The sequence below is a fragment of the Aphis gossypii genome, chromosome 1, assembly GCF_020184175.1.
Source record: "Aphis gossypii isolate Hap1 chromosome 1, ASM2018417v2, whole genome shotgun sequence".
In the NCBI taxonomy this organism is placed as follows: domain Eukaryota; kingdom Metazoa; phylum Arthropoda; class Insecta; order Hemiptera; family Aphididae; genus Aphis; species Aphis gossypii.
In genome coordinates this window covers 64,466,728-64,485,316 of record NC_065530.1, presented here as the reverse complement: position 1 = coordinate 64,485,316, position 18,589 = coordinate 64,466,728, and the positions used below count along the sequence as shown (strand labels likewise).

The window sequence follows — 18,589 nt, the reverse complement described above, 5'->3', positions numbered from 1 at the left end:
TACATGCTTTAAAAAATACAATGTATATATAAATACCTACGAAATGATATAAATTTACAATTTTGTATATATTATAATTTATAGGTTAAATTATAGTGCTAAAAGATAATTAATAGTGTACATCAAATAAGCAATAAATAGACTTATACAATACACCAATAATAAATAAAATACATAATTTAAAATACTTAATATAAATTCAAATAATACATAATAGATATCAAATTTAGATTAATTTACCTAACCTTTTGACTTTTCCTCAAATATGTACAATAAATCATAAAAAAAAAATCGTTATATGCACTATATAACGTCTAAAACATGTACATAATTATATCATGTGAAAACATGCAACTGTCGTATTTGACTGCGATAATAATATATCTTGAATTGAATTGTATCTCACTTATTTTTAATTCAGAGAAATCATTAAATGCATTAATTATATTATAATTTATAATCTGTGCGTTAAAATTCTGGATCCTTTTGCAGCTAAAAAAGTATCTAGGCACTTATTACATGGAAGTTAAATAATATTAATAATGATCAATATATTAATATATTAATGTATTATGTATGACAATACTTTACAAATGAATCGTCTGATCAAAAATTGCATAGTTCAGAATAATTTTTCATAATGGCATTTGATGAATATATAATTACTTATAAGTCAATATGTATCATCATTTATCACGTATATAACGATTAACCATTCGTTTTCTGGAAATTATCAGTATTTTTCTAATATTTGCATATCGTTTTGTTTAACTGATTAAAATCATTCGTTGAATAAGTAGACGAGTGATAACCGTGATTATATTATTATTATACATAATAATATATAATATAGATTTGTAATTCACACTTATATTTATCTCGGTTTAAAAAACCTTTAAATTTTAATTATACAATATTATAAAAATAAGTACATAATATATATATATATCGCATGTTCCTGACCCATAGTCGTAATCGCACGGTTTTTAATTGAAAAGAGATTTGTTAGGTTTTTATTTTGTTGATAAAACAGTCGTGTAGATTAGCGCCCGCAGTCGCGGTAATTTAAACAGCATGCTATATATTATGATTATTATTTATAATATGGATCATCGCGCAAGTCCATGAACCACTTCAGTACGTGTTATAATCGCACCCGAGTAATATTGCTCGCGTATTCCTGCATACAGCAGCATCACTCTCGATCTCATACACCTTATCACACAGCAGTCAAGTAAGTCTCGTCATTCGTTGATATTATATGAGTATTATAACTATTTACAATCAATACAATTTTACGAATATTGTTATTTATTATTATTATAATATAGTTTATTGTATTATTAACTTACCCCGCGCATAATATGTCTCCCATGCTCGTGGTGGCCGCCGCCGTGAATCGCAAAGTTACTACATTAATACCTATACTTAAAACTTTTTTCAATAATTCGTAATCACATCGTATGTTTTTTCGAATTAGTAAATTGCAATTTACAATAGGACATTTATAGCTATCTTCTAGGTACAAAAAAAAAAAAAAATGGAATAATGAATAATATTATTTACTACACCCGCGATGATGCAATTAAAAATATATGCGTTAGGTATTGAAAAATCATCTGTGCTTAATCTGTGTAGAACAGTATAGAACTAGTCGAGTGTATACTATATTCTACAGATAACTAAAATTGAATAAATATTATATTTATAAATAAATATTTTTTTATCATTATTATTAACTAAACATACAGTAAAGTTAATAATATGTTATTTTATCAAAATCCAAAACGTTGAACGTATATAGCCATAAAAGTATTAAGATATTTAAATAATATATATAGATATATTATTATATATTATATAGCTACCTTTAATATTATGTTAACATTTATATTAAGCTATTAGTAACTAGTAAGGCACTAAATACTAATATGCACTATACAGTATACTCGTATATATTTGATCGAATATTTCATTTTATTTTCTAGCACCTATAGTCGACTATACCTAATAAATTATATTTAATTAATAATAAATGTTTAACTATAACTTTTTGCTTTTTTTAATACCTACAACATGATCTACATCAGATTTAAAATTAATTTAATTAAGAATGCGTAGGTACCTACTAACTAAGCAGAATATTCTAGTGTTAATTAATATAATTGTATAATTGTAGATTTCTCTGTTAAGCTAGGTAAACACTTTCACATCGTATAAAATACATGATTTTATATACCTCTTGGATCTTAAAAAAAAAATTTAGAATTTATTTTGGTTATTATATGGCAGTTATTCTATTATAGTATTATTTTATTATGTGGCCTATAGTTATTTGTTTATAAATATTTTAAAAGCTATTACAGCAAATCAATTTACTTTTTAAAATTGTAGAAGAAAATAAATTAGATTGTTTTACATGAGTATAGTGCATAATAAATAGTAAATACAAGACTGCAGGTAAGAAGTATAGGTAACTGGTGAAGGAAGATTAAATTTAAATTAAATTGGAAAATTAAATAAAGTAACTGCAGACTTTTCTGTTTGAACCGACGACGCCGCGGGGACTGCGTTTTCGCATTGCTTCCGTGAAGGAAGTGTTTGCAGACTATTTTATAAAAAGAAAAACCTTTGATATACTGTTGACAAATATTTCAATATTTTTCAATTTATGATATAAAGAGAAAATCATAAGAAATAAAAATATTTAAAAATGACTTTTGCCGTTTTTGCATTTTTTCTTTCTCGCTTCAACAGGTTTATTATATGATGGCTATATTTATTTAAAAACAAGTGTGTTTAAAAATGTGTGTGTAGGTACATCTTATTTTTGTTAAATATACTTATAATATTTTATGATATTTCATTGATTTAATATTCAAAACATTTTATCAAATTGTATTTAAATGTATTTAATATAGCAATATAAAAATAAAACTAATATTATATATAAACTATATGTGCATAATATGCATCATTGCAGCAATTCCTAACATTTTTATTAAAGTGATGACCTTAAAATTAAACACTGAAGTTTTAAAAAAAAATTTTTTTTTAGTTGGAATAGGTAGTTAGTTATATTTATAAGTTACTTTAAAAATTAAGTAATTTAAAATATGTGTAAAACTAAATAATTAATTGAAAAATCTATGTTAAAAATCCTGCTATACACATTCGATGATCCTTACATACATAATATTCAAACCTTTTTTTCTATACGAAATACATTTTTTAAGAATAAGTTTTACTTTTTTTAATGATTATTGATGTGCAGTGTGTATTTTTATTTAATATTCCATAGCAGAACTCAAATATAAATTTAAATACTTATTTAATATACTACCATATTTGAGTATAAAATTAAAAAATTATACAAGTATATAGCTAATATAATAAAATGTAAATTCATTAAAAGAATATTTTTTTTCAAAAAAGTTGTTTAGTAATTACTTTATATTATGTCATAAAATAACGTACTAAACAAAAAATTCGAATCATTCCTCGGAGCTATAAGAAATACCTACCTATAAAATACATATTATTAATAAAAAAAATTTACAACGTAAAAATACTGCATTATATAAAGGTAAGAAAATTTGCATTTATATATAGCATATTAAACCAATATAAAATTATGGTACATAGATAAAATATTTATGATAGATAGCATATTAAACGAGTTGATACCCAACTACGGTAATTCTTAAAGAAAAACCAACTAGTATAAAATGAATCTATTTTATGCAATTTCGTAAAGTGTGCAATATTGTAATTTGTAATCATATTAATTTGGAGTGACGATATTGTATTCAAATTGTCTTCATTATAATGTAGAATGATAGTAATGATCTATTAATAGTTTTATTGTTATATTCTATAGGTATGATAGGTATTTTTGTTTTGTGATAATGAGTCATTTACATTCATTTAAAGGGCTATACTCTTAGGAGCAACTTTATTTTTTTTATTGTATGAAAATATAGAACTTTGAAAAATAATTCCTCTGTCTCTCAAACAATATAAATTACTTATTACCAATAATTACCATGTTTAAAATAAATATAAGTCGCGTTTTACGAATTACGTCATAAAATCACATCGTCCAACGGGCCATATCTAAAATACACTCGTGGTATTAACTAGTTTACAACGATTAAAATAATTACAAAAAATTAATTATTTTACTTATAAGTTGTAAAAGTAGATTTTTAGAAATGAAAATTTCTACAAATGTTCGTTTTGTTTCAATGTTGTTTATAAATACGATTAAAAATAAAAATAAACTAAATATCAAAAATAAATAATATTATTCTTTGTAATTTAAAGTCCTAGTGCGATTTTTACTATAATTTATAATTTAAGAAGTTAATAAGTGAAGTAAATTTATAAAAATCCCCTATAAAATAGGTATAAGTTGGCGTAAAACGCATAAAATGTGAATTTCTATGAGCGAGCACCTACGCCAGCACTTAAACGTATTACATACATGTATATCATATTATATTATAATAATATGTAGATTGTAGATCATTGCACTCGGGTCTCGGATGATTTTGAAGACGATTTCTCTGTACGCAATGCGCTCTACTTATACATAAAATAAAACCGAGCGTAGGCATTTTATATTATATTATGTTTTATGTATATGACTAACCGATAACAACGAACACGAAATATCATTATTTATTATTCAAAATGAATAACTATAAAATATACCACCTATAAAATGTATTATTGTATTATATATCGATTAGTCGGATCTATAATATTTAAACACGTTGCACATAAATGTTGTATAATATACGTTAATCGTAATATTAACTAATAATTTATTATTGTAATGATTTTTTCGTGGTATTATTCGTGACTGAGCCATAAGTCAAAAAAACCATTTTATTATATTATAGTTCACACACTTTCTCTTCACATACGTATACCTTTATATTTAAATATGTAGTACTTTTAATGTTTATATACATTTTTCAACAAGCGCAGTTTTAATATAAAATCGTCAAACTACTCAAACGTCTTATAACGTTTTGATGCTTTGAATATATTTAATTTATTTTTTCATCGATCACTCAATTTGCTCAAATATCAGACATTTTATAGCTGTATAGGAGTTATACAAAGCAGAAATAGATATAAGTATAGTATAGCATTTTTTTTTTTTTTATGTTCCTTTACTAACTCACAAACCATAATATAATAAAATAATTGTATAAATGTTTTTATAAAGTTTTTTTTTTAAAAATCAGGTCTGAAAATAGGTCATTTTAATTTTTCAAACACAATAATATATAGGTAAAATAAGAATAAACTTTTTGAATAAGTTCATTGAAAAATAAAATTAGTGGGCGCTTGACGGTTCATATGATGAGTTGTGAAACATTATACATATAATATCATATAATGACAGTAAATAATTAGTTCACCACTGCATGAACCGATGAACGAATAAGCTGCTTTAGCTATATGAGAATCGTCTGTCACAAATAATATTGCATTTGCATTGTATTGTACTTATATTAGGTACTAGAAAACTATATATTGCTGATATACCATTAAATCCTACATAAAAACATCAAACATCATAGGCACGAGTATAAAATGAGTACACACAGTGTATACAATTCAGTCGGTGCAATAATAATATTATTACTCTGGTCTGTGCGGATGTATGCGAAGTATCTAGTGGCTAAATGGCTAGTATAATAATAACATTAAACACTGTACTCGAGCAATTTGTATAGGTACTGTACAATCTACATAAACGACAATAATTACGTGAGTGTGTACGATTAATAATCAAATAACATATTATAATAGTATAAAATTAAAATTAACACATTTTTTTCTAGTTTGGATTAATATAATGTTTAATTACAGGCTACAGTCCTATAAAGTCTTATAATTTACGATTTGTATTTATGTACGAATATACTATATTTACCTATTTTTAATATAATTTTAGAGTTTTACATAGTACTTCATAACAAACCTAGTTGGCCGGTTTACAAAAAAAAAAAAAACTGGAGCACACCGCAGCATCACTTTTGCCGTTGTCGTCGTAGCCCAGTAGAGCAGAAAGAAAGGCCAGTGTGTGGTATGTACATTGTACATATATGAATGTACCTATATATTTGCACATTGCACATAGTAGTAATATTATTATTGCAGTCGTCAAGGTTTTGCGTCGGCTAAAAATTGACTGTTCTTAAGAATTGTTTTCTTCTTTTAATTTGCATTGCTCACTTCCTATACAAAATGAAAATACGAAACATAAATTATATTTTTACTCTATAAAAATTAAAAGTACCTACTCCAAATTTCGATATTTAATATTTATGTCAAACACGTGTATAGATAAAGCATAAAATGTAGAAAATAAATATAAAATAGCTACTTATAATATTATATTTAAAATTTAAATTTTAAATATTATATTATTTTGAATGATAAGTATAATTTTTAAATTGCATACAAACTTTAAAGGATATGTACGAGTTTAATACTGTATATTATTATAGCCACTTGTGAAATCGATTTTTCCCAAAAATTATTCAATTTATAAAATTATTGTCAGATTGATAGTTTAAGTTTTTTTATAAAGTTTAAGATATCCATTTTTTTATGCAGAGAAGAATTAGTATTTAAATTGCTCATTTTAAGATATAAATATAATAATAATCCGTTAAATATTGTCTCTACAAAGATTTTTAACTTAAGTATTTTCATTTGAAATGATGAATTTTATCGATATAATGATATTAGTTTAGTATTATAGGGTTACCATACACCTACATCCCGACCATCTCGTTGTCTTTCTTCTTGACAAAATGTTTAGGGACGACCAATTTTCCGAGAATTAATGTATTATGTATACATTTTTATAAACGCAGTAATGAAATTAAGATAATTCGGAAAAAGTTTTTTATACTTACCACGAGTAATATTTTTAAATAACAAAATAATTAAAATCGTATTCATTACTTACTATTTTACAATACTTCGAAATGTTGACGAATTTCATTAAAATTCTAACTTAAATACTTATAAAAAAATGCTGTGACTATATATTATATTTTCAAAATATTCAATATTTATAATTGGCACATAGACCACTTATGAGGAACCTTGTTTAGTTGTTTAAATTTTCAAGGTTTCTGACACGGCGAATTTTTTTTTATAGAAAAAATCTTAAATGTCTATGTACAGACACGTTCATTATAGCTCAAAATTTTTTAAAATATTTTTAAAATGTAATCAACTATAGGAAATATTAATATAACACTTTCAAGAATCTAAGGTTGTTAATAAATTATTAATGTTTAGCTAAAGATCTAAGTAATGTTACAGGTTATATTGCTTCTATTTCAGTTAGTGGAACTATTTTCGTGTCCTTCCATTATTGATTCCTTCGCATATATTGATATATGTAATTGAATAATTCAGCATTTAAGGTGGATACGTCTTCATAAGGAAGATCATTTTCGTAATTCAATACAGTTGATAAAATCGTATCTTTTCATACTCATTCATCATTATTTTGATGAAAATTACATTGAATTAAGCCTTGAAGTGGCAATACTTGTAACCTAACCTATCTCTATTGTAACTTGATCTTTAATTAATTATAGATAATTGGTATAAATATAGATATTTTAAAATATTCTTCTGAATTATTAGATCTAATATTAACACGTTTAGTTAATCTAAGACAGATACTAGGTATTTTAATTTCAACTTAATATGCCTACAATAGAATATTAAGCTAATTTTGAAAATGTTCATTGTTTTTTTTTTTTTAAGTTATCTGCACGGAGTCTTCTCGAATACTCTGTAAAGCATTTTTGTTTGAGTAACATATTTTTCATACTTACATCAGCCAAAACAATACATAGAAACATGTTGTTGTTTATACAAGTATGAAGTATAGATATTATTGTATACAAATGTACTACACGGTCAAAGGGAGAGGGGGAGCGCGCCCCTCGCTTCTCCTAAATATGCCCGCAGTCCATAGTAGGTACACAAAGTTAGAAAATATATTAGATCAGATTTTCATTCCACTAATTAATAATACGCAGTCAAAAAGGGAGGTTTTTATTTGAAAAACAAACGTTTGTATCTACTTGACACTAATTCTTCCCGTGTCAGTTGCAAAAATCACGTTAATTTGAAAATACGACCTTGAGTATAGTGAAAAATTGCAAAAATCAGATTTCGAATAACTGAATTTCTAAAGACAGAAGCAGTTGACATCATATGCTCGATGAATCACGCTGTATAATATATTATTAGTCAGCGTGGGATTGTTTACATTGTAGCGCAGTTCTAGGTATACCCACGCATCAGCCACAGCTTGCTGCTATGCCGCCTGGCGCCGGGCCGAAGTTGTTCATCATCATTTCGTCATTCGGCGGCGTTCGTCCGTCTTAAAATAACACAAGTTCTTTGGAAATCTGACGTAATCAACCATTGACCAACTAGAACGCGTTGTTCGGAATAACAACAAATAATAATAAAACAATATAAACAATAATAAAATAACAACGACGGACGACGGACGTTCAACAGTCAGTCGCCGCGCAATCGTCCGTGTACGATGGTCGTGTCCGCAGTGTCGCCCCTCTCGTGTGAACCGCGGGGGGACAGGATCAGTTGGCTGCACTAAGGCGTTCGCTCGTCGTCGTCGTCGTTGTTCCCCGCACAATCACAGACACACAAAAAACATAAATAGCCATTTATTATTATTATTATTATTATTATACATCCGGTGGTGGTGGTAGCAGCAGCACAGGAGGCGTATCAATGAAATCGCGTCGGAGTACGGGTTACGGGGGTGCGGAGTGCGGATAGTCGTCGTCAGTGATAGAGTATAGTGCCGTGCATTAATATTATTATGAATGAATCCAAGTGAAACGTAGTAAATTGAGTTTGTTGCGGGGGCACCGTGTCCGTGGCTCTGTCTGTTGTGTTTTTTTTCCTCAGTTTACCCTTTCCCGCCCAATCAACGACGTGTAACTGAGTAAGTATCGCAATATTAAATATTATTAATCATCTACCTAAACGTCTTCGAGTGATCCGAATCCGCTGTCTTCCGAGTTCCGATACTTCCGATCGTCGTCGTTCCGTTTTGTGTGTACCTACGTGTCTTGCGCATATTATTGTCGTAAATTATAATATCGTCGCCGTCCGTTCAATATGTTACCGCGTTTCCGGTGGTCAAGTCGGTACCGAATTGACAGCGACACCACACGAACGGAACGCCCGACGCGGCGATCGTCTTATTATTAAACGGCACGTCATCTTCAATCTGATTGTCCCGTGTGTTGCAGCAGAAGCAGCGGCGGCGACGGCGGTGGATCATTAAATCGACTGTCACGTCATGTCGTCTTTATCGTTGCCGAGGGTGCTACAAAACCGAAAGACCAGTCTAGACCAGGAGCGCGAGCACTTTGAGAAAATTCAAGTAAGATATCAATAAGTTGTGTTGTCCTGGTTAACTTACCTTGCCACTGTGGTGTACTGGCCTCTGGTTTACTGCCTTCGCTATTGCAAATTAGTGTTTATTTATATTCTTAAAAATTGCAATAGATAGATAATAAACACTCCGAGAAACACTCCAAACCTATGTCTCAGCCCGATATCATGACCACTTGTTTCAATTAAACATGTTGATATTTTCAAACAATTTGAGATAAGAATTTCATATTGTTACACTTGAAATACACAATTATTATTTCACTTTGCTATTATATAATTATAAAAAACAAAAAAATAGAAGGTATTGATCATAACTAGTATTTTTGTCATCCAATTTACAATAGTTTTTGTTTTATTTTTTTTATTGAACTGAATAAATATCTCATGATAAAATTGTAGTTGAAGAGGCTATAGGTAGTAGATACAATTAATGTCTTCAGTAATACTCTTAGAAGTGTAACAAAAAACTACACCCAATTGTTCATTGTGCAATAATGGAAGAATTGCATGTAAGAATTTGACTGAAATACTTGAATCACATTTTTACATTTATTGACATACTTATACTTATTTTTATTTTTGTGGTATCTGTACTAATTAGTTACTTCATTATTACCTATTATTTATTATTTCCTTAGTATGATTAATAAGTGATTGTAGATAAGTACTCATAAATACTTTATTTTAAATTTGGGTATTTAATTGTATTTAAACTGTTCCTACTATTGTGGTTTTCATTATAAAAATGGCATTTACAATTTATATTGTGCCTACTTTTTATTAAAATCTTTTTTAAACTGGGGAAACCAAACTCTTATTACAATATTATTTTGTATTATATTTATTATTTATTGTTTCAGTCTGCAAGTATTAGTAAAGCAATTAATACATTGGAGAATCCAGTAAAAGAAAAACATGCTAGAAGTATCCTTTTCTTAATAGTTAATAAATTATATGAAATACCTATAACACTACATTTCATAATTTAAAGTAATCCATAAAATTATTTCCTTATAATAAATTATTTTAGATGCTATTATAGGTACATTTCAAGAGAAAAGTGCTGAGACTTTTTGGCGTTGTGTCACTAAATTACCATTACAAGAACACCGTATTGTGGCTTGGAAATTTTGCCATGTGTTACACAAAGTTTTGAGGGAAGGCCATCCAAATGTTTTGGCATCATCACAAAGACACAAAACACTTTTACAGGATTTAGGAAAATTATGGGTATGATTAAATTTTTTTCTCATAAATAAAAAAAAGATCTTTTTTTATATTTTAATAAAATAGTAGTCTTTAATTTATTAATTATGATTATATTATACATGCATTTCTGAAGGTACACTTAAAAGATGGTTATGGAAAACTCATCCAACGGTATTGTCAATTACTACTTACAAAATTAGATTTTCATCGACGTAATCCTGGATTTCCTGGCAACTTAGTTTTATCTGAAGAAGATCTTTGTAGAATTGGAGACAATGATGTTAATAATTATTTTCAAATGTGTGTTGAAATGTTTGATTATATTGATGAAATTCTAGGACTTCAATCTGCAAGTGAGTATACCCTAATTATTTAGGATAACTTATAATTTATTTTTTTTTTGATTATATGTATTTATTTATTTTTATGTATAGTCTTTGGTTCATTGGATATGTCACGCTCAAATTCAATGACTAGCCATGGTCAATGTCGATTGGCTCCCTTGTTGCCTTGCATATTAGATTCTGCACAGTTATATGATTTATGTGTAAAAATTCTCTTTAAAATGCATGCTACTCTACCACCTGATCTTTTATCTGGCCATAGAAAACGTTTCCTAAGACAATTTACTATATTACGTCAATTTTATTTGGGGTCATCTAATCTCCAGTATTTTAAAACACTTATTCAGATTCCTCTTTTACCCGAGGTAAAATAACTAAGATAATGTATGACTTTGATTATTATTATTATTATTATTATTATGTATTAGAATCCTCCAAATTTTTTGGTACAAGCTGAATTATCGACCTATGTCACTCAAGCTGCCATTGTATTGCCAGATGAAGATCCATCAGAGAATAATAGTATGATTGGTGAACTTGTTGATCTAGGAATTGGGAATAGTGTTACCAGTAGTGAAACCAGTCAAAGATCTTTGTCACCTGATCTTTTAACCCAAAGGTATATTATTTCACTTTAAATAATATTATGAACAGTATTATTTATATATTTATTTTTATTTAATATGCATAATTAATTTTTTATGGCTTCTTAATTCTTATTTTTATTATTCAAAATATATTATATGCATTATGAATATGCATTGCAGAGATAACATGATTCAGCATTTACATGGAGAATTAAATGCTCATCAATCATTAATAATTCAATTAAAACAACAAGTTTCTACATTAGAAATGGAATTGGCAAAAAAAGTATGGATTTTCTTAAAGATTATATAATCAATAAAATCTGATGTTCAATTGTATGAAAATATAAAGCTTTTAAAAATAACTTTAAATTATTGTTTAGCACTTACTTCCATAAAAATATTCGTCACATTTTACATTACAAAATGACTGCACAACAAGCTGTACTTAAAACGCAAGTGTGGTATTTACTTAATACAATCAAATTAATAATTTGTTATATATGTTATAAAAGTATATTTCTAAATGTTTTACATTTCATCAGATGTTTTTATAATTTCCATAACATTAAAATTGTTTTAGAATAGATTATAGGGATGATAAAAAATATAAGTATACAAAATATTAAGATAAATAATATACTCTGTAATTTAAAGTTTAATTTAACGAATTACTATCATTTATAATGTAAGAACTAAACCAATGTATATAAAAATCCTCAAAGTTAAAAAATTGAATAGGATTTATTATAAAGTATTAGTTTTTAAAATCCGCAGTTCCCAAATCGTATAGAAGTTATTTTTCTCCCCCGAAATTGTAAAACTTAATATTTTTTTTCTATTTTAGTTATTAATCATTACAATTTATAGTCATACGTAGGAAGTATACTTACATTTTAGGTTCACAACCTAATAAATTTAAATTGATCAAAGATGGTCATTATAGATAGTTTTACTAATATACCACAGAGCATTGGTTATTGTTTTGAAGGTTATTGACAGGATTGTTCATATAATTATTGTATTGTTTTTTAGATGTTTTCATAAAATTAAATTCTATAAAAATCCAGTAATCTAATCTGAAAATTTTTTAAATACTATAGAAATAAAACAAACATGAAGAAATGTAGAATGCTTTAGAAACTACACTTTTAAAACTTGCACATCATATGAATATTTTTCTATAATTATTTTAATCATACAAAGTAATTACTATGCTTGTATTTAAGATACAACCAGTTGTATAAATGATATGATGTAAAAGGCGACTTGTATTTAAACATGGATTTAATTACACGCAACAATTTTAAGAAAACCAAAATTATTTATTTATTTCGACACATCAAAAAAATATCAGTTATTTTAATTTTATAGCTATTGCACTAATTAAATAACTAATTTTGTTTAATTGTTATTAAATTCCTTAGGATAGTGAATTAACTCAAGAAAGGCTTATCAGAGATGATTTACTGCATCAAGTAAATTCTACGGACAATTTTGATGAATTGGATAGTAAGTTATCATATAATATACCTTTAGATAAAAATATTATCTTCAATGTTACATTATAATTGTATGTGTCATCAATAGGTATTTCACTATCTTGTAATTTTGTTTTGTCTACATTCTTATTTTATAGACATCTAGATTTTTATTACTAGATACTTAAAATAAATATTCTGTTTTTAAAATGATTGTGATTTAGGAAATTAATTGACAACCAGCTCACATAAATGATTTTTAGTTATATTTTATTTTAAAAATAATTGATAATTATAATTGTAGTAATAGTTAATTTAATAATATTTATCATTTTTAGAAAAATATAAATTGCTTGAAGAAAAATTTAACAAGTTGAAAGAAGTGTATACCAAATTAAGAGAAGAACACATTACATTGTTAAGACAGGTAATCATTTGTTATTAAATTTTTATTTACATTGTAATATTATGTTTTTAGTTTGGTGCGCTAAATAACTAATTTTTAGAAAGCTGCCGTCGATAAGTCACTGAAAGGATCAGAAAAAATGACTAGATTTGCTCAGGCTGCCAATTCCTTGTTACTGTCCATTGTAAGCTATAGTTGTGTTTTACGTGATGGGCAAGGTATTGGGAAGGTGTAGGTCGTTTATTGAATGATAAGTTGTACAAATTATGGTTCTCTTTATAAATTGATTGAGATACACAAATACAAATTTTAATTTATAGCTGAATATTATGGTAGCGATTAGTTGGTCGAGGGTGTAGTGCTTCATTCAATTTATTTATTTCTATGTATTATATTATGCAATTTTTAATATAAGAAACTCATTATTTAAAAAACTTAATGTAGGTATTTTAAAATGTTTTATTTTTATATAATTTGTAATCATTACTAGATGTTAATATTGATAAAAAACAATTTTTTTATTAACCAGTTTACATGGTTATAATTTTTTACTATTTTGAATGAACAGTTTGACTTTTATTTTATATTCTTATCCAAAATATTTTTTTGTAGAATTTAAATGAGTAATTAATAAGAATATAAATTATAAAGTTAAAGTTGGTGGAATAGTGGTCTTATATCATTTAGCTATTACTTTGCGCATTCAACTTAACATACCAATTAACTAAAACAAATAATTTAAATTTTCTATTTTAAAACTAAGTACTTAGAAAAATATTCTGATTTAGAATATGAAATATGTACATTGTCTTTCAAAAAAGTAAAAAAACTTAAATAATGACATACTTCAAAAAAATTATATTATTTTGTAAATATTTACAAAAACTATTAGCATATTATTTAAAAAAGTCATATGGAAAATCACAAACTGAAATGTACTATTTAGCGTAACTAATGTAAATTAATTGATCGAATACATATGTGAAATTTATATATTATAAGTTGATGTAGATGTTTTAAAAAATTATCCACATAAAAAACTAGAATAATTTAGAAATTGGAAACAGTTATAAACAATTTAATGTAATAGGTAGTTTTTTCATTAGGAAACGTTAACATTGCAGTGTCAATTTCTATGTACGAATATAAGTCGTACAAAAGATTAAATATGATCATATAGATATAATTATTAACAGTTGTAAAATTAATATATTCTTTTTAACTTTGAATATTGTGTTGACCTTCTAATACGGCATTTAAAATTAGAATATAATTTATGTTACCATTATGTAATTTTTATTTCCAATTATTAGCATTTTGTATGCTACTTTTATGTAATTTTTAAACACATAAAAAATCTAAACGACTTAAAAATTAAAAAAATATATATATGCTACTTAATGTACGCTATGTAAACTTTTACGAGCAATATACACTATTTTAAAGGATGACTTGTTACAAAGTTTTAATATCCCAGAATAAGACATTTATTTATTTATTTTTTATAGAAGATAAGCTATACATTGTATTTATGTAATTTAAGTATGCTGTAAAATATTTTATTAAAATGTTAATATTAGTATTTATGTAGTAGATAAATGTACATTATTGATGTAAATTACTGTATATTTTTATTTAAAAAATATTACATTTTGAAATATACACGGTTATTTTAGAAATCTGACGTGGACAAGCAGTTGTCAAACATGCGTACTGTTGAATTTAATATGGCACCTCAGCGGATAAAGTTTGAAGAGGAATTGATAGCACTCCAAACTACTGTGGATTCGACTACTCGTCAAAATGAAGTATAAATAATAATGTACAAATCATATACTTATTTAGATTAACATGTAATATTTTTATTAGGAACTTTTGATGGCAACTGAACTATTAAAGACTGAAGTTAATGAAGTAAAGCAAAAATTAGCTGATGCCGTACACGGAAAATCTGATTTAGAATTAAAACTTTCTGAATCTGAGGAATTACGGTTTTCTAACAATGCTCTTTGGTTTGGTTAGTGCATAATGTTATGAATAATACTCTTTTTTTATTGAACTAATTTTATGTTTATTAAACATATAATTTTTATTAGAATCCTGTCGTAAAATAATTGAACATACGAGTGAAATGTTAGATGATCCTTCTATGTCTTCAGCTACTTGTTCTCCTGGTATGTTGTGAAATAATATTATAATTTTTATATTTTCTAATACATATTATTTTTTTTTCCAAACTTAGAATGTGTATCTCTAATCAAAGAAAAACTTGTCAGTTCCATTGGAAAAGGAAAAGATGAGGTTGCAGGATTTGCCCATTATGTTGCCATGTATATTGTTTTTGGAAAAGCTGTATCAAATACAAAATCTGATCTGAATGATGCTCAAAGTAAATTTATTCATACTGTTTTATATAATTTAAAGTAGATTTTACATAGTTTTTGTTTTTTGTTTGATATCTAGAGTTATTGGATAAATGCAAACAAGTAGGAAAAGACAGTGTAAAACTATTAACAGCTTGGCAGACTGGTGTCAAAATTGATGAATGTTGCAACGGTCTTATTGGTTCATTGAATGATGTAGAATCCATGGCATTTTCTACACAAGCCAACGAATCATTGGGAGATTTGGTTGAAGATGAACTTAGTATGATGGATAAAGCAATTGAGGAAGCGGCTAATCGCATTCAAGTACACATTAATTAAATGCAAAATATTCTTTAAAATAATAATTTTATATATTTAAAATTTTAGGAAATGATCACAGAGTCTAGAGCAGCTCATTCTGGAGTTAAACTGGAAGTCAATGAACAAATTTTGGATTCATGTACTTCCCTCATGGCTGCCATTAGAGTGTTGGTACACAAATCACGTAAACTTCAAGCTGAAATTGTAGCTAATCAAGGTTCTAATGGGTCAGCTAAAGAATTCTACAAGCGTAACCATCAGTGGACAGAAGGACTAATATCTGCAGCCAAGTCTATAGGACTGGGTGCTAAAGGATTGTTGTAAGTACCAATATTATTGAACATTAAAATAGTTTAAATTATAATAACATTCATAATATAAAATTAATTAATTCCTAGAAGTTCACAATATTTTGTCTACATAATTTTATTTAAAAATGATTGTGTACAAACAATTTGATAAACATTTCATACATTTTTTTAAATATTCATAACAAATTATTAGTTCGTTAAAGAATTTATTTATTTATTTAAATAAATGTATTAGATACATTTTTAATTCAATTATGTTGGTCTGCTGTTGGAGTTCTGATAAACGAAAATTTATATTTAATCATATTTTAACAATAATGTATTGTACATAATTAAAGTTTATTTATTAAAATTAAAATTTGATTCAAATAGAGATGCAGCAAATGAAGCTGTAAGCGGCGAAGGGAAGCTAGAAAGATTAATAGTCGCTTCTCATTGTGTGGCTGCCGGTACAGCACAACTTGTGGTTGCCAGTCGTGTAAAAGCTTCACAAAACAGTGATAATTTAGCCGAGTTATCACAAGCGTCACGTAATGTTACTAATGCTACTGCTACAGTGGTAGCTACTGCCAAGTCTTGTGCCCAATTAGTTCAACAAACAGGTAAAAAAAAAAAATTAAGATTATTATATTTAATATAAAGTAAATAATCTTTTAATTCATAATTTACTCATATAATTTTTTTTTTCAACTTTTCAGAAGACCTAGATTTAGGTGTCCTGAATGAACATCAAACCAAACGTTTAGAAATTGAGTGCCAAGTTCGTGTGTTAGAATTAGAGTCATCATTAGAAAAAGAAAGAATGAAATTATCTGCATTGCGCAAATTACATTACCAAGAAGATCAAAGTTAGCGAACAAAATATAAATTTCCATTAATTGTCTATTGTATCAAATCCAATCTGCTTCTAATTAATTAATTTTTTTTCTTATAATTTGACCACTAAGTTTATATTTTTATACTGCTCAAACCACTACTATTAGACATATTATGTGTTATAACTCTTATTCCATTTTAAGCTTAATAAATTATTGATGTTTTCTTTATTATATTTACAATCATGAAAACGGGTTTTAGTGACCTAACTATAATGGCTGTTAAATAATATTTTATAGTATCAGTTTCAGAGATCTCTTTACTCGTGTTTCTAAAGTTGTTTTTAAACATAATAAAATTGCCAATCGAACATTGAATGAATTTTTAGGACTTAAGGTACAATAACTATAAAATCATTTATTTATAGTAATTTTTATTCCATTATTATTTTACTTTTCATTGAGCATGCTTGAAAAAAATTACGTTCATTTTTTTTTTTTTTAATGTTATTTCACTTGTTGATGTTTATATTAAAAAAAGTTATGTAGTTTGTATCTTAATGTTGTGTACTAATGTTGTATTAAACAAAATAATCTAATATTTATTGTTAAAATAATGGATATTATGTTTATTATAAATTATATTGTAATTGTTGCGCATGTGAACAATTAGATATAAGTTATTATGGTTTTATACATTTTTTTAAATCCTTAACTTAGCAAATTTAAGTTACAACTTTTTCTATTACTTTATTTTGTGGCATATTTTATAATTTTTCTACTTAGCTTACTTATTGGGCCATTGATCTGCGCCAATTCACAAATATTATTGTTAATCATTGTAACCTAACCAAATATTAAATTATGTTTCCTTTTTTATATTATATAATTATTATTATTATACATCTTATATAATAAAATGTGAACTATTACTTTTATTATTTAACCGACCGAAATTTTTCATATCCTTAGCCGCTTTCCTGTGTCATCATAATCTGCAACTCATCTCACAGACGTAACAATCATATTGGTAAATATTAGTATGTAATATTATATTTTTTAGGATATAGGTCATAGGCATGACCAAATATTTTAACGTTAATACAAAATTTATACTGTTGACTTAGGTATGCATTAATTTTTAGTATTATAACTCTTTAGTTATACTATGAAATTATTGATTTACTATTAAAATATGATGTGATAAAATATTGGTGTAATTTAGGTCAATATTTCTAAAGTTTGAATGCAAATATGAAA

General features: G+C 26.3%; 1 protein-coding gene and 1 long non-coding RNA gene across 7 annotated transcripts; one reads left to right on the top strand and one right to left on the bottom strand.

Moving 5' to 3' along the window:
• The first annotated feature begins 1,137 nt into the window (after positions 1–1,137).
• LOC114132914 (huntingtin-interacting protein 1) lies at positions 1,138–18,270 on the top strand. Of its 6 annotated transcripts, none has more exons than XM_050198835.1 (19): positions 1,138–1,234; positions 9,342–9,475; positions 10,350–10,413; positions 10,520–10,719; positions 10,832–11,051; positions 11,133–11,407; positions 11,471–11,661; positions 11,810–11,915; positions 13,057–13,141; positions 13,449–13,537; positions 13,617–13,700; positions 15,193–15,324; positions 15,386–15,533; positions 15,613–15,690; positions 15,759–15,905; positions 15,980–16,206; positions 16,270–16,523; positions 16,887–17,116; positions 17,213–18,270. In XM_050198835.1, the coding sequence occupies exons 2-19, from the start codon at positions 9,392–9,394 to the stop codon at positions 17,365–17,367; spliced, it is 2,769 nt and encodes a 922-aa protein (XP_050054792.1). In that variant the 5' UTR covers positions 1,138–1,234; positions 9,342–9,391; the 3' UTR covers positions 17,368–18,270. The 6 variants fall into 6 exon arrangements, with proteins under 6 accessions (XP_050054792.1, XP_050054793.1, XP_050054791.1 ...); XM_050198836.1 differs by lacking the exon at positions 1,138–1,234 and adding an exon at positions 5,904–6,106; XM_050198834.1 differs by lacking the exon at positions 1,138–1,234 and adding an exon at positions 8,599–9,031 and having other exon boundaries at positions 9,345–9,475.
• On the bottom strand, positions 5,853–8,501 carry LOC126549490 (uncharacterized). The gene is made up of 2 exons (XR_007603606.1): positions 8,352–8,501; positions 5,853–6,258 (listed from the first exon to the last, which is right to left on the bottom strand). It is a non-coding gene; the product is annotated as an uncharacterized LOC126549490 (long non-coding RNA).
• Positions 18,271–18,589: the final 319 nt, after the last annotated feature.